The sequence below is a fragment of the Sebastes umbrosus genome, chromosome 7 (assembly GCF_015220745.1).
Source record: "Sebastes umbrosus isolate fSebUmb1 chromosome 7, fSebUmb1.pri, whole genome shotgun sequence".
Taxonomy (NCBI): Eukaryota; Metazoa; Chordata; class Actinopteri; order Perciformes; family Sebastidae; genus Sebastes; species Sebastes umbrosus.
This window is the reverse complement of record NC_051275.1, coordinates 22,073,236-22,099,423: the sequence shown is the minus strand read 5'-3', so window position 1 is coordinate 22,099,423 and position 26,188 is coordinate 22,073,236. Positions and strand designations below refer to the sequence as shown.

General features: G+C 38.9%; 4 protein-coding genes and 2 long non-coding RNA genes across 10 annotated transcripts; 3 read left to right on the top strand and 3 right to left on the bottom strand.

Annotated features, from left to right (window-relative positions):
* Window positions 1-1,849: 1,849 nt before the first annotated feature.
* On the bottom strand, window positions 1,850-5,174 carry folr (folate receptor). Of its 3 annotated transcripts, none has more exons than XM_037775565.1 (5): window positions 4,911-5,174; window positions 3,139-3,271; window positions 2,841-3,029; window positions 2,425-2,560; window positions 1,850-2,152 (listed from the first exon to the last, which is right to left on the bottom strand). In XM_037775565.1, exons 2-5 carry the CDS (start codon window positions 3,265-3,267, stop codon window positions 1,881-1,883), a joined length of 726 nt encoding a protein of 241 aa, XP_037631493.1. In that variant the 5' UTR covers window positions 3,268-3,271; window positions 4,911-5,174; the 3' UTR covers window positions 1,850-1,880. The 3 variants fall into 3 exon arrangements, with proteins under 3 accessions (XP_037631493.1, XP_037631492.1, XP_037631494.1); XM_037775564.1 differs by lacking the exon at window positions 4,911-5,174 and adding an exon at window positions 3,553-3,760; XM_037775566.1 differs by lacking the exon at window positions 4,911-5,174 and adding an exon at window positions 3,377-3,537.
* A 1,853-nt stretch (window positions 5,175-7,027) lies between these two features.
* anapc15 (anaphase promoting complex subunit 15) lies at window positions 7,028-10,298 on the top strand. 2 transcript variants are annotated; one of them, XM_037775567.1, is made up of 5 exons: window positions 7,028-7,114; window positions 7,413-7,534; window positions 7,621-7,680; window positions 8,880-9,020; window positions 9,349-10,298. In XM_037775567.1, the coding sequence occupies exons 2-5, from the start codon at window positions 7,415-7,417 to the stop codon at window positions 9,394-9,396; spliced, it is 369 nt and encodes a 122-aa protein (XP_037631495.1). In that variant the 5' UTR covers window positions 7,028-7,114; window positions 7,413-7,414; the 3' UTR covers window positions 9,397-10,298. The 2 variants fall into 2 exon arrangements, with proteins under 2 accessions (XP_037631495.1, XP_037631496.1); XM_037775568.1 differs by having other exon boundaries at window positions 7,076-7,155.
* A 259-nt stretch (window positions 10,299-10,557) lies between these two features.
* Window positions 10,558-12,917, bottom strand: tomt (transmembrane O-methyltransferase). Its single transcript, XM_037775563.1, has 4 exons — window positions 12,652-12,917; window positions 12,380-12,576; window positions 11,477-11,599; window positions 10,558-11,288 (listed from the first exon to the last, which is right to left on the bottom strand). Exons 1-4 carry the CDS (start codon window positions 12,911-12,913, stop codon window positions 11,091-11,093), a joined length of 780 nt encoding a protein of 259 aa, XP_037631491.1. The 5' UTR covers window positions 12,914-12,917; the 3' UTR covers window positions 10,558-11,090.
* A 1,387-nt stretch (window positions 12,918-14,304) lies between these two features.
* Window positions 14,305-16,564, top strand: LOC119491479. 2 transcript variants are annotated; one of them, XR_005207617.1, is made up of 4 exons: window positions 14,305-14,467; window positions 15,887-16,006; window positions 16,093-16,307; window positions 16,423-16,564. It is a non-coding gene; the product is annotated as an uncharacterized LOC119491479 (long non-coding RNA). The 2 variants fall into 2 exon arrangements; XR_005207618.1 differs by having other exon boundaries at window positions 14,305-14,489.
* Window positions 14,855-20,257, bottom strand: sfrp2l (secreted frizzled-related protein 2 like). Its single transcript, XM_037775562.1, has 4 exons — window positions 19,636-20,257; window positions 16,475-16,555; window positions 15,760-16,281; window positions 14,855-15,727 (listed from the first exon to the last, which is right to left on the bottom strand). Exons 1-3 carry the CDS (start codon window positions 20,168-20,170, stop codon window positions 15,881-15,883), a joined length of 1,017 nt encoding a protein of 338 aa, XP_037631490.1. The 5' UTR covers window positions 20,171-20,257; the 3' UTR covers window positions 14,855-15,727; window positions 15,760-15,880.
* LOC119491480 lies at window positions 20,237-21,135 on the top strand. The gene is made up of 2 exons (XR_005207619.1): window positions 20,237-20,635; window positions 20,686-21,135. It is a non-coding gene; the product is annotated as an uncharacterized LOC119491480 (long non-coding RNA).
* Window positions 21,136-26,188: the final 5,053 nt, after the last annotated feature.

The window sequence follows — 26,188 nt, the reverse complement described above, 5'->3', positions numbered from 1 at the left end:
GTCAGTCAGAAGATAGGGCCACATTTTCAAAATATAAAGATACTGCTGACTGCATCTGTTATGTCTTTATAAATTTACTAGATTCATTATATCATGCTTTGGATATAAAGCGCACAAAGTTGCGCCCCGCCTTAATACGCACACTAACCAATCACAAGACTTATTCAAAGACCTGATAGAACACATTCAGACGTGGCACTGACGCACACGTATGTAAACTCATGCCCCCTCACAGTCACACATGCACACACACACACACACACACACACACACACACACACACACACACACCCATACACACATACTGTATATAGAGACTGTGACACAAAAACACACTTAAACATAGGGGGAGGAAGAGAGACATTACTCTCTCTCTCTCTTTCTCTCTGTCCCTTTCTCCCTCTCTCTGTCACACACACACACACACACACACACACACACACACACACTGAAGGGACTGGAGCTCCATAATTACCCAGCAGTGGAGCCCACTAACCACTAGCTGGCCCAGAGTGGTCATGTGATGTCGTGATCACTGGTGCCCAGTGCAGAGAAACATTTTCCCTTCATGCAGATCCTGGGTCAGTTTTATCGTTTCCTCAGTGGTGGTTGAGGTTATGGAGGGGTTATTAAACTGATCCATAGTTTGCTCTCACTGAAATATCATCCCAGAGCTGAGCAGTAATACAGTATGAGACATGTCGCTGCATGCCTTGTCCAGATGCACAAGTTTAAATTTGTTTTCTTTCTCCACACAGATTTTGGACTACTTTTCCATTCTCTTGTATTTTTTGTGTGTGTATATATACTGTATTTTTATTTATGTTTTGCTGTTTTTATCCTGATTGAGAAAAGCATTATAGCTACTACTTCCCTTTCCAAAAAAGAGATTTGACAAGGTTCAGGTTGAGTTTGATCCTATTTATTCACACTATGAGGACATTTTCCAATATCCATGTAGCAAATGACCACAGCTTCATTGAGCTTGATGTTTGGATGGACAATACATTATAAGGAAATTAATAAGAAAATAATAAACTAAGCAGGGAATTTAAAAAAGCACCAGAAACAGCAAGACACAGAAAATAAACCAGATAAGTATATGAACTAGTGAATGATTAGCCACCTCTGTGGTGATTTGCATCAGGTGCACTGGTGATGACTCTCTGGGGCAGATCTGGATCCAGGTGCAGTTTAAACATCATTTTAAACATTTCTTTTATTAAAGTATCACACTTAGAGAATTATACAGCAACACATCTTCTACTTTATAGTTCAATATTGCTGAACTTGCAAGTGGGGGCTTCAGTCCCTCTACAAGGAGGCAGGTTATTTTGAACTAAAGTTAGATAAAAATGTGCATCACTCTTATAAGGAGCAAAAATCATCACATATACAGTATACTCAAGCAGGTGCTCTGGAAATGATGAACTTCTCCTTCTTTAAAGACACTGGAGGTAAAAAATTAATTAAATTAAGAAATTAATATCTTAGAAGTCGCCTCTAGAGTTTAAAAAAGTTGTAGAACTGTATACAACTTTTTTTTTTTTAGTTCAACATGTTTGGGGTTGCTGGCATCCAAATAATGTAGAAGAAAACTTCAATACTCAAGTCTTTAATAAACACTAAATTGAAAGTTACAAATACTCCCAAAAAATCAGATGCACAACTGTACTGGAAGACATGGACATACAAAAAAAGATAATACTATTTATTGTTTATATTTTTATTTTGTGATGTTATCAGTGAATCTTTTTTTCTGTTCATAGATGTAAACCAGATGGGTCATCTTACCATCAATTAGGAGGCTAAACGACCCAAAAGGAGACAAGAAAGCAACAGAGACGGGAGATATAGGATAGGTCAAGGATATCATTTCATTACATAATTGCAGAGAAAGATGCAAAAGCCAGGAGAAGTAGCGTTGTCAAGGTGAAGCTTTGGTTTTGCTGAGCGTTGTTAAGGTAGTACTCGGCTACCTTCTTGTTGGGGTTTGTCCCGGTGAACCAGAGCTGCATGCAGCGGCCTGAGGATTTGGTGTGGGTGGTATAAAGGTAGGAGTTGGACCAGATCTGCTCACACATGGACTTGGGTGTGGGGTAAACTTCAGTCCACTTCCTGCATTTGCTGTCTGCAGGGCATTTGTTAACACCTGCAAGGGAGAGAGGGAGAGAATAATTGGATGGATTTTATTGAAATACAGTAATTACCTGTCAACCTTTAAGAAGATCTCTGTATGTGTTCATGAGTGAGTGAGGTGTCCATAATCATAAGTGTTTTGTTTTTTTGTGCAAATGTGTATGCAAAGGTGTGAATTTGTTTTTCTGTGGTTACATACAAAAATGTGAGCAAGTCTGTGCTTTACCCTCTGTGTGTGTGTGTGTGTGTGTGTGTGTGTGTGTGTGTGTGTGTGTGTGTACTTACCTGAGCTCCAGTCCCATCCCTTGTGCCAGTTAGTCTTACAGGTGAAATCATTCTTGCAATCTTCCCACCAGTCGTGGCAGTCCTCCTTACACAGAGGCACATCCAGGATACGCTCCTTACGCCAGCTCTGATCCGCCTACACAAATAATAATAACTGATTAACGTGTATGATCCATCATTTCAGAACACAAGTGATATATTTCTAGAATTAAACTCCTTGCCCTCACAGTTGCAATGCCATGATCTGTCAGGTGAGTTATAAAAGGTGTCCACAAATGAAAATGACTATGATAACATAGAATAATGGCAACATACTGCATGTGGATTCAAAAGTCTGTACTTTCTACTTCTTATGCTGCCATCTAGTGTTGCAAGTACACACATACAAGAGAGACGGAGAGCACAATAATACACACTGGTTGTATCCAGGGTCCCAAGTGTGGCGAGCACTCATAGAAGCAAGTGTCTTGGGTGAAATGTTTCTTGCACTGGGGGCTCATGACCCCACAGTGGTTCCAGTTGAAGTTGTACAGGTAGGAGTTATCCTCGTGGGCTTCTGTACTGGTGTTGGCAGTACAACATGCATTGTCACGCCAGGGAGCACACTGGGAAGAAAAAAGAGGGGGGTCACTTTATGCTGCTGGACTAAAAACATTGTTTTGAATCTCCCAGCAATGATTAGATTTGTTTTATGGGGGCATTTGTGTTCATCACCTGTTGGTAAAGCTGTCCCTCAGGGCCAGGGTTTACTTTGTGGTGTTTGGCGTCCATACACATGTTGAGTTTGTCCAGCGACAGAGCGCCACTGGAGAGGGCTAGCAGCAAGGCCAGGACAACCCACATGGCTCTGCAGCAGAGAGGCATTAACATAGGAAAAATAATGCAAGATACAGTACTGGTCAAACGTTTAAATCCATGTCACAGGCATGTCCTGTAAGTAAGACACACATACCTCAGTCACTTATATGTCATAGCCAGCAGGTGTCTGTTTTTTTTGGTGTGATTGACAATATTTGAGATCTGTTAACAGTATTTAGTCTTGTTGTTTGTGCATTGTCAGCAGAGCTCTTTTTAGTACCAGATCATATGTTTTAATGTCTTTATTTAATCACTGTTTGTGTTCCTCACCTCTCCTCTAAACTGTGCATTTGCCAACCCCTTGTTTGGACCCAGGAACTCCCAAACCAATCCCAATCAATTTGGACTCCTTTTATGGTCACAGTTCTGGAGGAGTGCGCCAAGTGTGGTGTTGTTGGAGGGGGGATGTTATGTGTTTTGGGAGGAAATGCTAATTTTGTGCAGTTTTTGCCAACATTTCCTTTTATTTTAACATACTAAGAAAGGTTTCGTCATTGTTAATCTAATAAAATATTTATTTTCTGAAGTAGGGCCCTAACTTAAAGGCACACATCTGCAGAATTGTTTTTTATTAGATATTCCCCTATTTTTCTTTTTGGGAGTCTTCAGTTTAGTTTGTGTCAGTTTTGCCCAAGCTGATCTGCATTGTAAATAACCTGTATCTATTCCACTGCTAAATTCACGTCAAACAACCTTACACATCTGCTTAAAAACAAGTTTTGTAAGATTATCCATGTTTACTCCCACAACTACTCCCATACTTACAAGGCTTCTTTGAACAAAACAACCCACATCTTGAGAGAATTTTTTTTTTATCAAATCTATAAGCAGAGAATTGTAGAAAGTGTATTGCTGAGGGAAGAAAAGTTCTGTATAGGGACAATGAGTAGAAATGTAAAAGGCATTTTCTTTATGAAAGTTATAAGCTGAAGTACAACACCTCAAAAACCAAACAAAAATCTGGCACAAAGTTCAAGTTAACCACAACTCAAACGGATGACCTTCACACAAGTTATCTATGTGACAGACTGGAGAGAAATAAACAATGTGCTACATTTGCCATTCATATTTAAATGGTAATTGTGTTTGTTTTTTTATTCTGCAATTTTGTAATATTATTTTTATTTTCAAGTACTTCAAGAACCACATGGTATGGTGTAAAAAGTTTCAAACAAAACCTACAGTATTTACATCAAGTGCCCCCTCAGTCTTTGATTGGTGTTGGCGGTTATGAGGTTAACTCACTATAACATAATATCTGATGGACATTGGCCCACTGCAACCACTGGAACATATAAAATAACTCTTTAGCCGCACTTCATTCAGTTTCTTTTTGTCATTTCTATGTGACAAATTATTGAAAATCTGAAAAATGTGGTAATCACTGCAAAGACACTGTTACAGATAAACTATATGTAAATACATACACCAGTGCTCCTGAACGTAACCTCAAAAAAACACAACAGAAAGAAACTACAAAGACACTGTGAATGTGACAGAAACAGTTGAAGAACTGTTTCAGCCTTCTTCCTTCATTTAAAAGAAAAAAGAAAATTCCCCTTTACCCTGCAACCTAAATAGGCCAATGAGAAGATTTCTACAAACAATGATGAACAGATTCACGTTACCTTGTTAGATTGTGTGATGATTCCTTCCTGAAGGGATGATCCTACAAATCAGTGTCTCCAGTCACCTCTTACACTCTTCTCAAGACCAAACAAGACTTAGAAAACACACATCTGGGGATGCATGTGTGTGTGTATGTCTCCAAAGTCCAAAGTCTGTGCCAGTGTGATCAGTGCCTCGCAGGTGTGTGAGTGTTTGAGATAGAGCGAAGGAACGAGAAAGAAGAAGTGCGTAGGCCTATGAGATAATCCGGGTTTTACTACATCTTACTGTGAGGAGGGTTTTCTTATCTCAAGGCCTACCCTGCTCCTTCTCTCTCTCACACACACTCACACACTTGCGGTTGACATTTGGTATGAAATGGCACGTGACCTCTGGGAATGCAATAAGAGGTGTAAAAAGTGGTAGTTAAGATAAGTTTCTGCTGCATCTGTGTTGGTGGTTTCCTGATTCATCTAAAACTTTCAACATTACTAGCACGTTGAAGTGGGTGGTTCATTTGTACATGTGTAAATTAGTTACAGTTGCTGATTTAGATTACAAGGGGGATGTCCTCAAATAAAACTTTTAAAAAAGAGAGAGAGCACACACATCAATTGTTTCAGCAGCTTTCTTATTGTTTGAATAGGAGATTGTGTCAATGTACAGTTTGATTTCATAGATGAGTAATAAAAACTAGGTTTTGTATTTCTATAGGCCTATTTAGATTAATCCACCAGTCCTACTTTGGTAACAGCATTAGTTCCTATATATTCCCTATAATAATCTGTGTGGAAAGAATAGAAATTGATTAGATTCTTTGTGTTTTATATTTATTCGCAATGCAATTAATTAGGCACAAAATAAATAATCAGGTTCACAAATGAAAGAAAATGTCCTTAGTCATTCAACGGTTCTCTCAACAAGTGTCCCTTGCCGTTGATTGAAATATTTATCAGTAATTTGCTGATATTTCTGTATTGTCTTTAGCCCAAAGCATATGTCTCGATGAACTATCCTTAAGTGAATGTCCCCTTACTATTGATAGGGTTTCTCTATCTGATAGAAAGTGTACTGACGCTTTTATTAAAAATCATCTTGAATATATTACTACTCCCATATGTATATACAGGTGGCTATATTTAAATAGAAAACAATGGATCATTATCTGTCTGTTACCTCATTAATTTATAATTTCAAATAGAATCAATGAGTTTCTATTTAAGATTTTGCACAGGTACTACCCTGCTAAAGCTAATATTTGTAATTTCTTCGCAACCGTTAACAATAGATGCACTTTTTGTAATTGTGAAAGTAACATGTGTTTGTAGGTTGTTTTCATGCTACTTCTTTTTGGTTTCATTTACAGAATAACCTCTCAAAACCTTTTTTAAAAAGATATCATACTAACAAAAAATTTAGATATGACTGACTTTTAACAATCCCAGTTTTTCAGCAGAAGACATTTACATAATTAATGTGATTAATATATTAGCAATATATTATGTCCATATATATTATATCCATACAATTATATGGCTTAAAACAATAGCCTCGTTTATACTTTTAAAGATACTGATTTTAAAACATATTTGCCCCTCCCTCTGGAACTCACCCCCCAAACACATCAGAGACTGCACCAACCTGTCCACATTCAAATCACAAATCAAAACTCACCTTTTTAGAACTGCTTTTAATGTGTGATTAATATTGTGTGTTTTATATCTTTTTTATGATGTCCTTGTTTTAGGATCTTTTTATCTACAGTATGTAAAGTGTCTTTGAGTTTTTAGAAAAGCGCTATATAAATAAAATGTATTATTATTATTATTATTATTATTATTATTATTATTATTATTATTTAAGATTGAAAACTTAAAAATTCTAAATTGGCAAAAACTATTAGATTACTTTGACATTTCATTTCATAATCGTTTTTGGTTTTTATTCCTCTTTTCCTTTCTTTACATATTATTTGTTCTATAATTTATTTTATTTTTATATTATTTTTATACTTCCGAAATAAAGTATGAAATGAACAAAACAAAATGCTAACCAAAAGGACAGTACATTCTTGTTTTTGCTTCACTTTCCTGGCTCGACTGCTTCCACCGAAGGCGGAACCATTGTGAAGTGACACCGGAAATACTGACTGATAGGTGAGCACCAGTGGTTTCCGGTTCATTTTGTTTTGAAAAATTTGAAATCCGGATCGAGAGATTGGCAGGTACTTCTTTACACTATCTATCATTTCTCTGTGAATTACGGGCAAAATAGCATAATATACTACGTTATTTTATTACCTAGAAGATTCTTGAGGTGACATTAACGTTATTTTTAAAGTTACGTTACGTTATATCATAAAACAGGACGACTTTAAATCAACACTAATTTACTGTCCCTCCTGTGTCGCTTTAAACTGTGTCCGACACATACTTTTAAAGCTCCATTTCTCTCTGGTAGAGCCGGGGTTTAACGCTGTGTTTGCTGAGTGACACCGTGTTTGTTGTTGTTGTTGTCCCCAGACATGTCCACGCTGTTCCCCTCTCTCTTCCCCCGGATAACGGAGTCCCTGTGGTTCAACCTTGACCGACCCTGTGTGGACGAGACCGAGCTGCACCAGCAGGAGCAGCAGCACCAGACCTGGGTAAACAACACCTCTGCTGTAAAGCACACAGCCTCTCTCTCTCTCTCTCTTCATACTTTAATAATGTGTGTGTGTCTCTCCCTCAGCTGCAGAGCATTGCTGAGAAAGACAACAACCTGATGCCCATTGGGAAACCTATATTTGAGGTAATGATATAATCAAAAGATTGATTTTAAATGCTGCTATTGGAGTTTCACCATGCCACAAACATACACTCAGGTTCAGGTTCAGGTGACTTCATTTGAACCTGTAGGTAGATTTGTTTTGCAGCGAAAATACGGCATATTGTATTGACAATAAGGTAGAGCACAGACAAGAGACAGACACACCAAAAACATGACAAAGAGTACTCAAAGGCTTACAGGGATCAGGACCCAGCAAAAAGAAGGTCACAAGAACAATATAAAAAAAACACTGAAATATCTGGACAAAAAAAAAAAAACACAATAAATGAGAAAAGGGATAAACTTTTCATAAATATGTGCAAAAGCTGCTAGGCCTTATTTAAATGAACAATTGCAGCTGGAACAAAGTGATTCCTGTAGCGCTTTGTTCTACACCTTGGGACCCTAAACCTCTGACCAGATGGGAGAAGCTGGAACTCACCACTCAGAGGATGAGAGTCGTCGTGTGAGATGTAGCTGGCTATCCGCTGTAACTGCCTGGTATACAGGGACTCTAAACTCAGCTGTGACTCACCAATCAGCCGACTGGACCATTTAACAATCTGACTCAGCCTATTTCTGTCCTTCAGAGGCATATTACCAAACCATGACTCTAGTGAAAAGGATAAAACAGACTCAATAAAAGCACGATAAAATAGCATCATCATGGTTTTTCCGATGTGGAAGTGGGAAAGCTTCTTACACTAGTAAGATGTTTCCCTCCCAGATGTTTCTGCTCCCAGTAGACCACTTACATTTACACACCAAAAACTGACAATAACTGCACTATACTGTATAATGACTGTGCAATATCATTATCATTATTACTACTCAGGTGTAATTCATACTGTGCAATATTTTCAGGTGGAATTTCATTTCATTCTCACTGTGCAATATCATTTTCCACTTGTGCAATTTTGTTAATAGTCTGTTTAGTGTCAATACTGTATATATTGCTCCTATTTTTATACGTCCTTCTATTTAAATGGTTCATATTTTGTTACACTTTGTTTAGCTCTTTTTTTTTTTTTTTTTTTTACTGTTAGCTGATGCATCTTGTTTTTTGCACTATCCCCTTTGCTGCTGTACAATGCAAATTTCCACACTGCAGGACTAATAAAGGAATATCTTATCTTATCTTATCTTATCAATTCATGTCATCTGGCTTCACTGTGGCGCAGGCGGGATATGATGAAGAGGAAGAGGAGGATGATGAGGATGAGGAGGACAGCGAGGAAGACTCGGAAGATGAAGAAGACATGCAGGACATGGATGAGATGAATGACTACAATGAGTCACCTGATGACGGCGAGATCAATGAGGTGCTTTTATTTATGATTTGTAGAGAGTATTTTGCCTGCAGTCAATACAGCAGTACAGTAAATGACTGAGGCCAACTAGAGTGTAATATTTGCATATGGCTTGATGCTTCCGTTCCTCCCTAAAGTAGTGTTCTTATGGTAAGGTATTATGGTATTATGGAACGACATTAGCATGGTTTTGCACTGTGCGGCTCACGCTACCGCAGTCTTTAAAAGGGAGGAGTGAGCAGAGGGGTACTCAGTTGGTTGCAATCTGCAACCACACCACTAGATGCCACCAAATCCTACACACTGTACCTTTAAATGTTGTTCTGTTTTCTTCTGCCAGGTGGACATGGAGGGACCAGACCAAGACCAAGACCAATGGATGATATAAGACAAAAGACAATTTTAGTCTCTATCAAGTTCAGCTGTCTGGCACTGGATTTCTACTCCCCACTTAAAACACGACTGCTACCCCTTCAGTCTGTGACACAGATATATTTTTTTATTTGTGTGAACAGGAAAAGAATATAGTTGAATCAAAGCTTGAATCATGATGTCCTTCAGAGGGAGGTTGGGTGAATCATTTCTCGATTCAAGCTGCAGTTGGCCTGTGAGGGCCGTGGACGTCATTGGACATTGCTGTGGGTGTTGCTACCTGGCACAGACACACACACACACACACACGCATACACACACACACACACACACACACACACACACACACACACACACACACACACACACACACAAGGTCCTGCTGTTTTGCAACCAGTCGGTCAAACACCCACACAGTGACAACAGAAGGCATCAGCCCAGTGATCCCTCATCTAAACTTTGACCTCGTCATATCTTCAGTCATGTGCCACTTCTCAGAGAGCCTCCAAACAGCTGACTGAGCACAAACAGCAGTTCAGTCAGCTAATTAATTTGTCACCTATGAAGGAGACGGACAGATTCTTCACCATGTAGTGCGATTCTGTTTCACAGCTGCTAATCTTTTGTTACAGATATCATATTCTCAGTAGAATCTTCATGAACGCTTGTATGATGTAGTATTCAGACAATACATCAGTTCTTATTGAAATACATTGTGATCTTTTGTAACTATATGAAAGGTAAAAGCAGCCATTACTTTTAAAGAATGTCAATTGAAATATGAATACACACTGTGTGCATCTAAATGCTCTCATGTTTATCTTAAAGGATTGCTTGCCAAGGCTTTGGGTATTTGTACTAAAATGAACAGAAGCCTTGACTTTTTGTATTAAATTAAATAATTATGATGAAACCATGTTTTTCTGTTGTCTACATTTTAATTTCTTATTGGTAAAAAACACAAAATGTAACATGATAGTAAAGGGTGTGTGTTGGATTCGGGTTACTGTTCAACAAGGTAAGTTGAGTACTGATAAAAGGGTGTGTTAATTTGGTGTTGGTAAAATTTATGATCTGGGTGGTGCCTAGGTCCAAGAATCACTTTATGTCATTTAATGTTTCATGTCTGGAAAGATTTGATTAGCTTATGGTTATGTTTCCCAACTGAAGGCCAACATGTTCTTCATAATTAAACTTGTACATAAAGGATATTCATTATAAACTCACCAAAAATGACATGTCCTTGAGTTTAATTTGAATATTTAATGAATTTGTTCTTTAATTTTAATTTGTTTAATAAACAAGCTATTTTTGACAACATTTTTTCTGACATTTCTGCTTTTATTAGTTAGGTGACAGAGGAGAATGACAAGTGACAAACATCCCCAGCAGGAATAAAAAAGGTGGCTTTTATTTCCATATAAAGACAAGTGTTGTGCACATAGGGTTACTAAATGGGTGCATGGCAATTTCTTTCCTGATAATTGTCTTTTTTTACCCAGGAGAGGGCTCTGAGGTATTTGGAAGTGAGATATAATGCAACTCTGAAAAACTAGATACTGACATGCTACAATTTTCAGGTGAATGTAAGTTTTTAGGGAAAGAATTTATCTTTTCTATCACAATTTTCTTTAGAATTAGTTTTAATATGGGGTATACTTTGCCACTTTAAAACTGTCTATCTGACTGATAGTGTTGTGATATCCCAGGCTACTTGATTCCCATATACACCAGCTCAGCCATCCCGTCCCTGATGCCTTTGCTGTACTCCAGTGTGGCCCGGTGGATCTTCCACTCATACAGGCCGCACTTGCGGATGTATCTGAGGAACTTCGGAGCCCCGGGGAACAGCACGTTGTCGGCCACGATCATAGACCCTTTACCCAGCAGACCAGAGCCCTCCAGCATCTGTAACACACACAGAGGCAGCATCATGTAACTGAGGGAGTTGACCAGGTAACAATGGGAAGGATCAAAACTATAACATATTTATTTAAGCACAATTTCAGGTATAATAAAACAGGCTGCTGCAAACTCAAAGTAAATACTTCATAGCTTTATAATATGAAAATAATGTTTTTTAATGATTTATTCACCTGCAGATCAGGGAGGTAGCATTTCTTCCAGTGGTCCATGAAGACAAAATCCAGCCTCTCCAGACCATAGTCAGACCGCAGCCGAGGGATCACCTCATCAGATGGATTTACGATGAGCTCCACCTGGAGAACAAGAATGTCTCAAAGGTATAAAACCTTCCATATTCAACACATGAAATAAAAATGGCCCTGATTTATGTCAAAACAAATAATTGGCGATGGCCTCATTTTGGGGCTTTTATCAAAAAGCCTACAGTACATGGAGTGCAATGGATATACAGTGTAGGAGCTGTTTATTTTTTGTTAGTATTTAGTTGTTTTGGTAATAATAAGTAGGATTTTTTTTATGTATTAGTCTAGATATTTACTTTATTTAGATTTTGATAGGATTTTCTTTTGCTACTTATTTATTTAGTTTAATTATTTTCTTGTTTAGTATATTTAGTTTTTACGTAATTATTTTGTTGTTTTGTTTGTGAATTGGGTAACACTGCACCTGCGGTTATATACTGTATGTAGGTAGGCAAGCATAGGACCAGCATGCATCTGGGTGGGCCTATGTTTTTTTTACTAGAGCAATAGAGGCAGTGATAGCCATGATTTCTTTTTTCTTTCGTTTGTTGGCTTGTTTTTTTTCTGGATAAATAATTCATAAGAAACACAGAAACTTTGAATAGACAATGGACTACTACTACTACTCCTCCTCCTCCTACTACTACTACTACTACTACTCCTCCTCCTCCTACTACTACTACTACTACTACTCCTACTCCTACTACTACTACTACTACTACTACTCCTCCTACTACTACTACTACTACTACTACTACTCCTACTCCTCCTCCTCCTCCTCCTCGTCCTCCTCCTCCTACATACAGTGTTTACATGTTTGTGCTCTCTCACCGTGTCATCGTCAAACCCTGCCAGGCGGATGATTTTCTCAGCGATAGTAGCATTCCTCTGGTCCATCTCGAGGCTGTAGAGCCTGGCGCCCAGTGGCAGAGACCGGGCGATCCGCACGGTGCTGTACCCGACGTGGGCTCCCAGCTCCAGCACTGTCAGAGGGCTATGCTCCATCAGCATCCGGTCCAGGATCTTCCCTACAACACCAAACACAACATGTGAAATCATGAACAGATGATAAGCTGTTGTGTAAGTGTAAATGATCTCCTCACCTTTTTTAGGCCCAATGTTGCTGATGAACTCCACCTTGCTGCACCAGACATCGAAGGCGTCCAGGATGCTGTCGGGGTCTCCGGGTGTGGCGTGGGTGAGAACGTACTGGTAGGCACGCTCCTCACGGCTCAGGCCAGTAACACAGTCCCTGTATATCCTGACCAGCACCGCCCGATAGAACAGCACAAAGTAGAAGCGGCACCTGATGAGAATTGTCAGCAGGAGGGGAATGAAGGCCAGAGCGATAGCAGGGGACACCATCCTACTGTAGCTCGTATAAAAAAACACACAGAAGATTCATTAGATGTTAGTCATTAGACTGAAGGAATTGTTTCCTTCCTTCTCTCAGTTTTTACATTCATGGACTACAATAGCATTGGGCTTACTGTATTTTAAATCTAACTGTGCTGCCCTGCAGTGTAAAAAATAAAGTATATGGATAAAGAAGAAGTTAATCAGACAACACATCACCTGATTTTTGAGTACAAGTACGACAATTATACTCATTAGTACACTGCCATTTAGCCTTCTGATACTGATGTTCAGGTGCAGTAAGGTCCTGAGTGTTTAGTGCCAGTATTTAGTCCCAAACCCTGCTTCAACCTTACATTAGTGCTGCAAGATCTGTCAGCCAATTCCTCCTGATACTTGAATCAGTTTTGTAATTATCAGAGGCACTTAGTATCATTCTGTATTAAAGGTGCAAAACAAATTTGTACTGATGGTGTCGACTGCAACATTTTTCATACGACGTTTGTCATTTCAGCTCAACTGAAATGGCAAATGTTCTTCCAACATTGTTGATTTTAGGAGGAAAATTCCTAGTTCCCACATGCAATACTTCATGAATATGGGCAATTGTGACTCCACAACTCTTTGGCTACATTCACACTGCAAGCCTTAGTGCTCATTTATGATTTATTGCTCAGATCTGATTATTTTTTGGCTGTTCACTTATTTAATGTGGCCAATATGGTCACGGATAGTGTGTGGATGCGGAGTCAGAGGCAGAAGTGGTGGGATCTTGATGTGAATGGCTTCACAGCGCAGAATTGTGACAAATGTCGATCTAGATAGAGTGAAGTAAAAGTCGCAAGAATTACGATATGACTGTTCAGACTGAGGTCGCATTGCAAAAAGTCTGATTTCAAACCACATCTGAAGGTGGCCTGAATTTGTGCTGTCACAGATGCGCAGAAAACTCAAATTTGGGCCACTTTTGCCTGCAGTGTGAACGTATAGCCTCTCTGTGGTATCAAGGCTCTCTAGGTAGTCTGGTGCTTTTGTAATGTTGCATGTGTTAAATGATCAAAGCCATGAATTAATCACGACAAAACTACTGAAAGATCCCTCAAAACTAACAAAGGATCTGTAATAAATGCACAGAAAGAAGAAAATGTATACATCTTTGTAAGGTACATTTGGGAAAGATGAACATTACGAGACTGAAATAGCTAAAATTTTATTAACTCATCTTTTCCTGAAATGACAAAATTCCAAATAGATTAAAGACATTTTGAGACAAACTGTCCTAGTTTTGAATAATGCAAGATGAGATCTACACAGGAACCATCTTTCATGCTTTAGTCCTGTGGGAGATGTGAGAGAAAGTGCTGTGCCTCTCTAGATGTTTCTACTGCCTCAGGTAACCGTAGACTCCGCAGGCTTTCTGCACCACACTGAACAGATGCTATAACAAAGTATTTGAATCAAAATAAGGTCTGAAAAACAGACATACTCACCTGTTTTGCAAAAGCAGAGCAGCAGCGCCGATGATAAAGATGAAAGTGGCGCTTCAACCACATAAAGACACAGGTATGTGTGTGTGTAAGAAAAGGTAAGAGACCTGGGGGTATAAATAATTTATGTATCACGTGCATGACAGTGCATATCCTGTAATTATTTCCAATAATAACAGACAGGCTGTTGACAGTAACATAATTAACTCCATAGCTGTTAAACACCAGTTTGACATTTCTGATCAGACACACAGGTAGCTTCTTGTCTAGATATTCAGAATAGGAGCGATACTGTGGATAGGAGCAGAGACAGAGAGAGGCACTGTGAGACATTTGATATATCAAGTTAACAGCAACAGGTGTGTGTCTGTGTGGAATCAAGTTTCTTTCTTTTCTGTGTCATGATGGAAAGGTCAAGAAAAACACAAACACACCAACAAATATAATCTAATGTAAATCAATATGACATGAATACATTTATTTTATTAAAGTTTGTTCAAATAAAAACAACCAAATATGTAAAAACCTACAGTAGAGTTACGTTAGGAACAAATAAATGTAATAAAATGCAAAAATAAAGACCAACATTAAGATCTAACTGATTTATTTTCCCCGTTCTTTCCTTTCAGTGATTCTCTGTTGACGTGACTTCACAACATAACATGTGATTTCACGCATAAAACTACTGAAACAAAATGATATAATACGAGGCAATAAAAACTTGCAGGTCTATCATTTGGTGTATGCTTAATGTGTATCAAATGATAGGATAGGTAGTATAATCATTACATACAGGAATAACAACACTTACACAGCTTCAACCCAAATATGTATCAATAGAAAATGATCAGATCAGCCTAAACCCTGTAGTCATTATCAAACACTTTGACTTGGATTAATGGGTTATATTTGGTCTCTCCTATATACACAAATGTACACAAAAAATACAAAAAGAAATACACAAATATTGCCCCAGTTGGAATTCTATCAACTTTTGCACTATTTTGTATACGTAACTTTTGTAACAATGCCTTACCATCACTGCCTGCGGGAGATTTCCAGAATAATTGGGTAATTGCCATGGTAACTACAATAATATACACAAACACCAGCTCTCTGTTTAATAATCATTCACTTAAAAAAAAAATCTTGCTTATCAATATGATGCACTGCTTTACTTGATGGGACACAAAATAATACGTACTTAGTCAGGAAGACTTGATTGGTTATTGAGTGTGTGGGATTTAGCACCTTTTTCAGAGTTAATCAGGAACAATTCATCAAGAACGTGGTCACTATGCAGCTTTACAGATAACTACGAACTAATCTGGTTAATTTACATTGTATCTAACAATCTCAAGTGATTTATTCAGTGTTATTTGGCAACTATTTATCATTATTCAATGAGGCAGCACTCAGTTACAGGCTGCATACGACCACAAAGCAGCGTCCATGGGGCAGGACTGCGATGGTTGATGACTCCCTATGTCTACAGCTCTGGACAAGACTGTTTGAGGAGAGCTCTGATGAACTTCTTCAGCTCTTTGTCCCCTCTGGTCCACCTCACCAGTCGAGTCAGCACCAGTCGTCCCTCTTCAGCCTGAGCCAGGGCCAGGTACCATCCACTCGGCGCCCCTTCTTTAGCTTGTCTCTTATCCATCTGTTCCTCCTCTAACCCCCCGTCTTCGTTTGTCTCTGCAGAGTCTAAGCCTGGACAAGTACAGGTGCCTCCTTCTTGCAGCCACAAAGCGTTGTGGGCCATTGCGCCTCCGACCCCTTCTGCCCTCTCTGCACCTCCCCCTGCCCACCTCAGGATGCGGCTGCGGGCCGTAGGCACCAGCTGGCGGTCCCCTCCCACCACCGACACACTGCCCAGACGCATCTTAAACGCTGAAACGGAGACAGAGAGATAACAGGTGCCATTTCAGACACATTGTAAAACAACCTCTGTCTCTATGATTAGATTATCTGTTCTGTGGCATGTTTCCTTTTTAATTGGAGTTATTCTATATTCTGCTCCATTCTCAATAGAAAAAGTGGATGTATTTTGTAGCTTACATTATCTACATCAGTTTGTTCTCACCATATGGACTGCGGCAGAAGTTTTCCTGGATGTCAGTCTCTCCTTCAGCAGCCAGGCTGCAGGCATCACAGATAACACTCCCTGGGGGGTGGAAAGGAGAGAGGGGATTAGATGACTGTGGTGGGGATATAAATTAAAATTATAAAGGTGGTGAGACTGTTGTCTTTGAGCAGAAACTCCAGGATCAAGGCATGCAAAACAACTTTAAGATAAGATAAGATTGGATCAAATAAAACCTGATCTCCGGAAGGGACATTTCAGTTGTTACAGCAGCACAAGAAACAGACAAAAGAGGTAGAAATGAATAAAACAGATGCATTACATACATTGAAATATACATTAGATGAGAGCATCTGCTCGAAACGTCACTAACTAAGATGTGGCAATAAATTGCACTTAAAGGGAGCTACAGTGTGCAGACCTTCTACATTTTTCATTACTGTCTTCTACTGGTCCAGCAACGGCCTAGTATGGTTTTGGATGTGCGCGACCACTTTACATTGTTTGTTATATACATATACATACATAATTTGTGCTATAGTCCAACTGATTTTGAACTTCTGAGGCTGATACCGATATAGAAATCAGGGAGTTAAACATTTTTTATATTGATAAACTGACAGATATTTTTCTTTTAACAGAAATGCAAAACATACATAAACATTTTTGGTAAGATCCCTAAAATTTGGTGACTTGTGACCAAGATATGTAATCTACTGAACGAGACATTTTACGGTTGAAAAACTGGACAAACTATATAGCCTTCAAAAAATAGAAAAGGTCTGCAGTGCTCAGGAAGTTCAAACAGGTGTAATGAATGTGCTCTTTGGTAGGGAACACAAATGTTTACAAAAGAAGAAAGGTTCAAGGCTGTGGGATGGCTACTTCATTGTGAAATACTAAAAACAAAGACAATGCTGGTACATGTTAAGATGGGTTTCAACCCACAAGTAACCCAGCATCGTCTATGTTTTTAGTATTTCAATTTAGGCATCTATCTAGGCTTTTTAACTTTTTGCCAGACCTTTCCTCTTATGTAAACTATGTAGCCTAATGGAGAGACTCAAACATAACAAGCTAGGCAGAGATAATAGTGATGTAGTACACTTGGAGAGCCAGATTTGAGATAGTGTGACTTTATAAGGGCATACTGCAGCAGGGATAGGAATCTGTGTAGTGTTTGCCATGTAACACATAGGCTAATAATAGTTATTAAATAGGCCTACTAAATAACTCTACAACAGGCCCATATAAATATAGCCCCAGTGGTTTTCAAAGTAGGGTTCAGGGACCCCAAAGGGTCCTTAAGGGGCTTCCAGGGGGTCCCCAGTAAAAAGGGGAATCATTTATTTTCACTATAAATCCATCCAGATGTAACACAATGACAGAATGTATTATAACCTTTGGTCATGGGTTTCATAAACTTTCTGTAATAAAACATCTAAAAGCAAAAATCCTATCAGATGGGGGACCCTGGGATAAAATCTTATTAAATAGAGGTCCAATTGTGTCAGTTTAGGGGTTCTTGACATGAAAAAGTTTGGGAACCACTGGCCTATAGCTATATGAAAAATGTGTTCATGAGTGTCAATAGGCTGTTGATTGAAAAGGAGCTGACAGTTTACCTGTAGGCGCAGCATTATTTTACTCATGTTGTGTGATGATAATCAACAGCTGTTTTTAAAGGGTCGGTTAAAGGGGAACACCACCTAAATTAAGAATTCCAATATGTTATTTCCATGGTCTAGGAAAGTTCAATCAATATTTGTGAACATGAGCTACTCTCTCTCGAAGCCAGAAACCAGAGAAGTAAGTCTCAAACTTGTGATGTCATCGGGTATAAAGTCTGGAGCTGCTCCATAAACAATGAATGGGAAACCCACAGGATGTTTGTTTTCTTTTTATATATGCAAATGAGCTTTATTCTATTGTTGTGTTCTCAGTTGTCAAACAGAAAATGTTCCCATAAACTCAGATCACTCCTCTGGGTGCTCTCAGTGTCATCTATAACACTCTCTCCTAATTCATTGTCTATGGAGCAGCTCCACACTTTATACCCTATGACAGGGGTCAGCAACCTTTACAATCAAAAGAGCCATTTTAGGCAAAAAAAAAAAAGAAGAAAAGAAATCTGTCTGGAGCTGCAAAACATTTGAGCATTGTGATGAAGGTAACACAGTTTATAGTCTAAGTATATTGTATATAAGTCAAATGCAACGAGGGCCCAAGTGCAAATGTTCTACGGAGTATTAGGACCACATTGAGGGGAAAAAAATCGGAGATTTCGAGAATTAAGTCATAATATTACGAGAATAAAGTCAGAACTTTACGAAGAAAAAATAAAATAACACGTAAAATTACTACTTTATAATATCATGACTTTATTCTCATAGTACTACTACTTTTTTTCTCGTAAACCTATGACTTTATTCTCGTAATATTATGACTTTATTCTCGAAATCTCAGATTTTATTTCCCCCCCCCCTCAATGTAGCCCTAATACTCCATCGTACTGTTGTACCATAGACCTACAACAATGATAAATAAAATTGAAAATGTAAACAAAAAAAAGTCAATTTTAAAATAAATCCACAGGGAGCCACTGGAGAGGAGCTAAAGAGACGCATGTGGCTCCAGAGCCGCAGGTTGCAGAACTCTGCCTCATGGTAAATGGACTTGCTTTTATGTAGCGCTTTTCTAGTCTTCCGACCACTTCCGTCCACTTCCACTTCCGTCTTCTTTACACTACATGTCAGCATTCACCCATTCATTCATACACTGATGGCAGAGGCTGCTAAGGTGCCAACTTTGCCCATCAGGATCTAATCTAAATACTCATTCACACACCGATGGCTATGTCTTCGGGAGAAATTTGGGGTTAAGTGTCTTGCTCAAGGACACATCGACAAGTGACCCAGAGCAGCCGGGGATCGAACCACCGACCTTTCTTTTTGGTGGACGACCTGCTCTACCTTCTGAGCCACATGCCGCCCAATGCCCTATGACATCACAACTTTGAGTTTGAACACTGTAGTTTTTGGATTTGGGGAGAGAGTTGTTCATGTTTACTAACATTTCTGGACTGTCTTACACCATAAGAAATAACATGTATGAATTTTGAAAATGTCAGTATAGTTGCCCTTTAAACTAGACCCACTGACCTTTCACCGCCTCCTCGTGCCTGACCTCCTCCGCCGTCCTCCCCTCCTGCTCTCCGGTTACCGGGATGCACAGCTCGGTGCCTCGTGGGAACCGGCTGCAGTTGAACATCTCCGGCCACGGGAACCCGAAGGCGCTCATCACCGGAGAGCAGCCGTCTCTCACGGCCTCACACAGGATCCTACAGGGGCTCACCGGCCCGCTGAGCTCCGGCAGACACACCGGAGCGAACAGCGAGCACAGGAACTTCTTGGTGTCCCGGTGGCACAGCTTGGAGATGAGAGGCAGCCAGGAACCGGACTGCTGCTGGGCCTCCCGCAGCGTGTCGTGGCCGAGCAGGTTGGGGATCCGCATGTGTCTGTAGCCGATCCCGTGGCACAGAGACAGGCTGCTCGGGATGGGTTTACACACCGAGCGCACCGACGAGCTGTAGCCGAGCGACGGCGTTCCGAGCTGGACAGCAGGAGGAGGAGCAGCCGCTGCGGGGTCCGAGGCATGGGAGACTCCAAACAGCAAGATAAAGCTGAGCACAAACATGTTTTTGTTCCAACAAGCGCAGAAGAGTGAAGTTTGCTGCAGCCTCTTCTGTCTGTCTGGACTTGACCGGCATGTAGGTGTAAACAAAAGAGGTGTGGAGGAAACCCATAGGGGGGTTAATGATGAGAGGGCAGGCGCCTCCCAGTCATCATCCAGCCTCCATCACACTAGTGCCTGCCTCCACATTTAGGATATACTGTTGGTTTCTTATAGTTTGGCATTCATGTTGCAAACTGCAAAACTTAGCAGGTGGGACACAAAACAGGGAAAGTAAACTGATGCAATAAGTAGCCTATATTATACTTTTGCCTTGTGCATATGATTTGCTGTGTAAAGACTTTAAAATTAATGTTTTCAAAAGTCATTCTTACTCCACATAATTTCAAAAACATTTCACAAAGAAAAAATTCTGCAACAAAAGTATGGGTAGGCTTTGTTTAAACTTTTTTATTTTTCTCCTTTTAAGTATATTTATTACACAAAGTCATGGCAGGAAAAAATCAAATACTTTCTAGATCCACTTCAATCAGCATAATTAAGTTTTTGAACAGGGGAGAAACATTTATAAAATAGACTAAAACAGAGAAAGTAAACTGATGCAATAAGTATAGCCTATATTATACCTTTGCCTTATACATAGGATTTACTGGAACAGCTTTGTTCCAGCTGCAATTGTTCATTTAAATAAGTCCTAGCAGCTTTTGCACATATTTATGGAAAGTTTATCCCTTTTCTCATTTGATTGTGTCTTTTTTGTCCTGATATTTCAGTGTTTTTTTTATATTGTTCTTGTGGCCTTCTTTTTGCTGGGTCCTGATCCCAGTAAGTCTTTGAGTAGTCTTTGTCATGTTTTTGGTGTGTCTGTCTCTTGTCTGTGCTCCAGCTTATTGTCAATACGGATGCCGTCCTCTATTTTTGCTGCAAAACAAATCTACCTACGGGTATAAATGAAGTCACCTGAACCTGAACCTCACTGTGTAAATCAAGACTCTTGACTTTCAAATTTTCAAAAGTCATTCTTTCTCCACATAATTTCAAACAGGCTTACACACATCAATTGCACATTTTGTTCTTAATGCTGTTTGCACAATAATGAGGGAATTGAAACGACTACCGTTTTGGTGAGGATTACATAAAACTAAACAATGCAACTTTCAATCAGAGGACGCCACTTTCTCAGTCCAGAAACACATCTTTTTTCCCCCCTTTTTTTTCCTATAGTGTAAATCTTTTTATTGAATTTTTCAAAGTATATAGAGTCAAAACAACATACCAAACAACATAAGGTGCACAGCATATCAAACAAGTACATAAGTAAATAAAATAATAAAAAAAGGAAATACAACTAAGGTACAATACTAAAATAACATACATTTATACATCCATACTCATGTGAATGTGGAGAGCGTGTGTGTGTGCAAGTGTGTGCAGGTGCCTGTGCACGTGTGGGGACATCTGCTCTTTAGATACATATTCATGTTCAAAGTAAAAGAGAAATGGCCGGCAAACTTTGAAAAACCTCTTAGTTGAGCCTCTCGTAGAGTATTTAAGTTTCTCTAGCTTTAAATATGTCACAACACTTTCTATCCATTGAGAATGCATCGGTGGCTTGTTGGATTTCCACTGTAACAGTATTAGCCTTCGTGCTAGCAGTGAGGAAAAGGCCAGTGTATCAGCTTGAACCAATGACGGTGAGACTTCTGGAGGAGCTACCCAAAATATCGCAATTGTTGGGTCTGGCTGTATTTCTTTATCACAGATGTATGAAAAGGTTTTAAAGATAGCGGTCCAGAGTGGAACCAGACTGGGCAAGTCCAAAACATGTGATAAAGGGTGGCCTCGTCTTTATGGCAACAGGAGCAAGTTGGATCTGTTCCTGTGAACATCTTTGCGAGTTTGCTTTTTGAGAAGTGGAGTCTGTGAATTATCTTAAATTGTAATAATCCATGTCTTATGTGTTTTTTTTTCCATATAGTGGCTTGGAAATTAAGTTGAAGTAGTGAATAAGATCAGACCAAGGTCACAGTGACCCTGTGTCTGTGGTGTAGGCCTATAAGCTACCTATTATTTTAATAGGCCTATATTTCTTTTGTTTTTATAATCAGGTCAAATTTTCATTTCATTTTACACAATATGTAAAAAACATTTTTTCCTTTTTAGTATATTAATACACAGTAGGCTACACAAAGTAATGGCAGCACAAATTCAAATACTTTGTAGATCCACTTCAATCAGCATAATCTTTAAGTTTTTGAACAGGGGAGAAACATTTATAAAATAGAGTATATACAGTTTCCTATTAACATTACTTGTAAGACATTAATACATAAAACGTCCAAATGTTTTTTGTAATCGCAGTGAGAGTAGAAAAGTGTTTTGGTGTACAAAGAGCTTTGAAAAACACTGTCAGTATTGTGAAATTAGTTACTGGAAATAAACTGTAACTGTTGTGTGTTAGAGAAGCACTGAGTGGTACTCTGTCATCATACTCAGCCAGAGGGTGTGAGAGACCCTTTCATCTTGAGACTGCCATCAACATGCCTCGTCCTGTTCCATTCTCCTGCTGCCGTCTATTTGATTTTGCTCAGTAGTAGTAGTAGTAGTGGTGTGACTATAGAAAGCTCAAACTTAAATATTTGCAATGTTTGTATTTCATTAAATTTGCTACCCTCTTTCAGAGAAAAACACTGCTTGAGTAGGTGGAACTGGCGCTTTACTCAAGTAGTATAGTGCATTCAGTGCATCAGCACTGCAAATCACATGCACGACTGTAGCTGGCGATTAAGCAAAGTATGTATTTTATGTTTATTTCAAGATCATAAAATAAATATGGAGGTTAAACAGCAACTACATTGAGCATGACCAATATCAAAATATTTGCAGGTTAATGCATCAATAACACTGTTGAAGCAGGGCTGAATTAACCTGTACTCCGTCAAGTTCCCATGAGCACAGTGCACACAGCAGGATACACATGGTGGTGTCATTACATACTTCTACGTTGAAATAATATTTTTGGTCTGTTTGTGGTGGTGTGATTAAACACAGTTCAATTCAGAAATATGCACTGCACAAGCACAATAGAAAACAAAAAATCTGCTTTTAAAGGGTCCCTCTCTTAAATTACCAAAAAATATTGATATGCAACCTGTTTTTTTAATTTATTTTTCAAATTTAATGTGTAGTAGTAGTAGTTGTAAATTATATCGGTACTTATTAACAAATTAAAAAAAAAATGCACAACAAAATAAATAAATAACAATAAGGCATTAAATTAAAGGGAAAACAACAATATTGACAGAAAAATATTGGCTGAAGCATACCAATCCTTTTTACATAGCATATTCTAATAGGCAATCCTTTACCTACTAGGTTTAGGCTATAAAAAAATCAAAACTGAAACAACATACACAATAATAATAACTCAGTTTTATATACGGCTATCTTTACCGCCTTATTTTTTAAATTTTTTAATGTATTTGCAAAGTAAAATACACATTTTTAATTCCTTGGCACAACCATTCCACAAGTTAATCCCATATCGTATAGTATATATATTATTTCCCCATATACATGCTATTCTTTATAGCCTATTTGTCCTTACCCTTGTTTTTTTAAACACCTATTTACTTAAATTCATAATGGATCGCTCTAATTTCCTACAACCTCTGAATACAGTTAGGTAGCAAATTGTTTTGTGCTTTGCAGCTTACATTATCTTTGCAGTTTTGGTTTAAAGTCTTTTTATTGGTATTCTGTACAAAATCCAATAAATCACAGAAATAATTGTATAAACAAATTATACCCCCATCCCTATAACAATATTACTGCACCATTAAATAAGCAGAATTCATTTCAGAAACAATTACATTTATACATATAAATTAATTAAATCCGATAGAAACATAAACAAAACATATACAAAAAAAAAGAAAAAAGGAAAGGACCAAAAACACAAAAAGATAAGTAAATTAAAAATAATAATAATCTTTGCAGTTTTAATTGAGTATTTTTATTTTTGTCCCATTGCTCCTCACTTTATTTATTTATTTACATAACTCACATTTGAAAAGTTTTTCATCCATGCATCCAAATGGAGGAAAATTAAACCCCTATTTTCAGTTTTCAAAAGGGACCTTGTGGACAATCATCTCAGTGCTTTAAGACTAATGAATGGACAACATGCAAAGTCTCTCCTCAGAGCTTATGAAGAACTGAACATATATGATGATGACAACCTACTACTATGGAAGAGTGCATTCTTATTATTTATTTATTTATGCATTTCTTTTTTTGGTTCCTTTTAATTATTTTCTATCCTCTTTTATTTTTGTTATTATATTATTTTTTTAATAATTTAAGTTATCTTTCCTATCCAATTGTGCCTTGTATGTTAGAAGTATTTGTGATGGAATTTCTGATACACAAGTTAACTCAATAGGAAGGAAGAGGCCCTGGAGCTGTTGATGTCTTACACAGAAGGTTTATTGAAGCTTAATCAAGGAGCAATTGTCAGGTCTCCACCATTGCGTGAAGGTCTCACAACTCTGCCCTTCCTCCCTGGTGCTCAGTGTTTTACCCTTATCATGTTTTGACTTACTCCGTTCCTCTGGCATCTCTGACCCTGGTTGCCCCAGCGACTGGCTCTATGGTCCCTACTACAGACTGTGGTGGCAGTTTCTGTTAAAACAAGACACAAACCAACGTAACAACTTGTCTTTAAGTGAATTTAATAAAAAGGCATACATTAATAACTAAAACATCTGCAGATGGACTGCAGATGGACTCACGAGCACAGCCACCTGTTGTGGACTGTGGCAAGTGAGCCCTGAATACAAAGAGTAGTCAGTATTTATACATTTAAAGCATAACACGAAGATAAGTGCAAAGAAGAAAAGAAGAGAAGGATAGAAAGTGTATCAATGCGTCAGCACACAGCAGACAACAGAGCATCACAAGACATAACAAGTATTTCAGCAATCTGTTGTTTGCAGTTACAGAGATCTAAAATGTCAGGTCACTGTCCTATGGTGACAAAGTTGAACATGTGAGGCCCTGAGATTATCTAAAGGTACAGTGTTAAACTGCAGATATGAAAATTGCCATTACAAGACACAGCTGTACAGATAACGGTGGCTCCCTTAGGCAGGACTCTAACCCAATAATGTCAACAGAGGCACACTCTGAGAAACACTCTGACCTCCCAACCAAGAAGAGAGGAATTAAAGGGACTATTTGTAACTTTCAGAAATGCTTCTTAACAGCGACACCTGTGGCCTTGAAATCAACGAAAGTCAGCGTCGGGCTCGCGCTTGCTCGCTCTCAATATACCTGAACGAGCATCGCTCAAAACAGTGAGGCGACACACGTCAGCTAAAAGCACAATATCACTCTATATTTCAGCTGCTTAGCAGTAATGTTAGCTGACCAGACGAAGGTCTCTCCATGAACATGATTTAGGTCTGATCCTAGTGTTGGCTTTTCCTGCCTAAGTGCAGGCTGAAGCAGCGGGGCTCTGCAGTGTGTCTCCCTGCTCTCTCCGCCCGCAGCCGGAGAGAGCAGAGGAGACACCTGCACCCGGTCGGTAACGAGAAGACAATGTACTCTCTGAAGAGCTCCGTCACTTCACAAGACACGGGAAAGCTCTGTTGGTCTGGAGGAACTGCAGCATTTATTTCTGCACAAACGTCCCCTGTGCATTCACTAGATATTCTCAGAGCTAAACTAACTCTTCTGCAGTGTGTAGTGAGCGCGCGTTCACGTCTAGAGGTGGAGCGAGACAGTGAGGACGCGCGCGTATTCTGAGTGAAGGAGAGCAGGCAGCGGAGACAAGGCTCCAGCCACACGCAAGCGCGCATATGCGAACGCGCATGTGTGGCGACCCGCTACATTTATACGCTTAAAAAGTTACAAATAGTCCCTTTAATAGAAAATTCCATCACAGTATTGAGTTTAGATTACAATGCCTTAATGTTTATAAATTAATTATCTTCAATAAAAAAAAAATAAAAAAATAAA

Bases quoted from the DNA above. Each gene is read 5' to 3' on its own strand.
- folr (XM_037775564.1), bottom strand. From the start codon at position 3,572: ATGCACAGTTTAGAGGAGAG. The intron at 3,272-3,552 runs GTGAGGAACACA...TCTCTGCTGCAG, and splicing joins ATGCACAGTTTAGAGGAGAG to AGCCATGTGGGTTGTCCTGG. The intron at 2,153-2,424 runs GTAAGTACACAC...TCTCCCTTGCAG, and splicing joins GGGATGGGACTGGAGCTCAG to GTGTTAACAAATGCCCTGCA.
- anapc15 (XM_037775567.1), top strand. From the start codon at position 7,415: ATGTCCACGCTGTTCCCCTCTCTCTTCCCCCGGATAACGGAGTCCCTG. The intron at 7,681-8,879 runs GTAATGATATAA...ACTGTGGCGCAG, and splicing joins TTGGGAAACCTATATTTGAG to GCGGGATATGATGAAGAGGA. The intron at 9,021-9,348 runs GTGCTTTTATTT...TTCTTCTGCCAG, and splicing joins ATGACGGCGAGATCAATGAG to GTGGACATGGAGGGACCAGA.
- tomt (XM_037775563.1), bottom strand. From the start codon at position 12,913: ATGGTGTCCCCTGCTATCGCTCTGGCCTTCATTCCCCTCCTGCTGACA. The intron at 11,600-12,379 runs GTGAGAGAGCAC...CTTGTTCTCCAG, and splicing joins CAGGGTTTGACGATGACACG to GTGGAGCTCATCGTAAATCC. The intron at 11,289-11,476 runs GTGAATAAATCA...TGTGTGTTACAG, and splicing joins GCTACCTCCCTGATCTGCAG to ATGCTGGAGGGCTCTGGTCT.
- sfrp2l (XM_037775562.1), bottom strand. From the start codon at position 20,170: ATGTTTGTGCTCAGCTTTATCTTGCTGTTTGGAGTCTCCCATGCCTCG. The intron at 16,556-19,635 runs GTCAGTGGGTCT...TCCACCCCCCAG, and splicing joins GCACGAGGAGGCGGTGAAAG to GGAGTGTTATCTGTGATGCC. The intron at 16,282-16,474 runs GTGAGAACAAAC...TCTCCGTTTCAG, and splicing joins CTTCTGCCGCAGTCCATATG to CGTTTAAGATGCGTCTGGGC.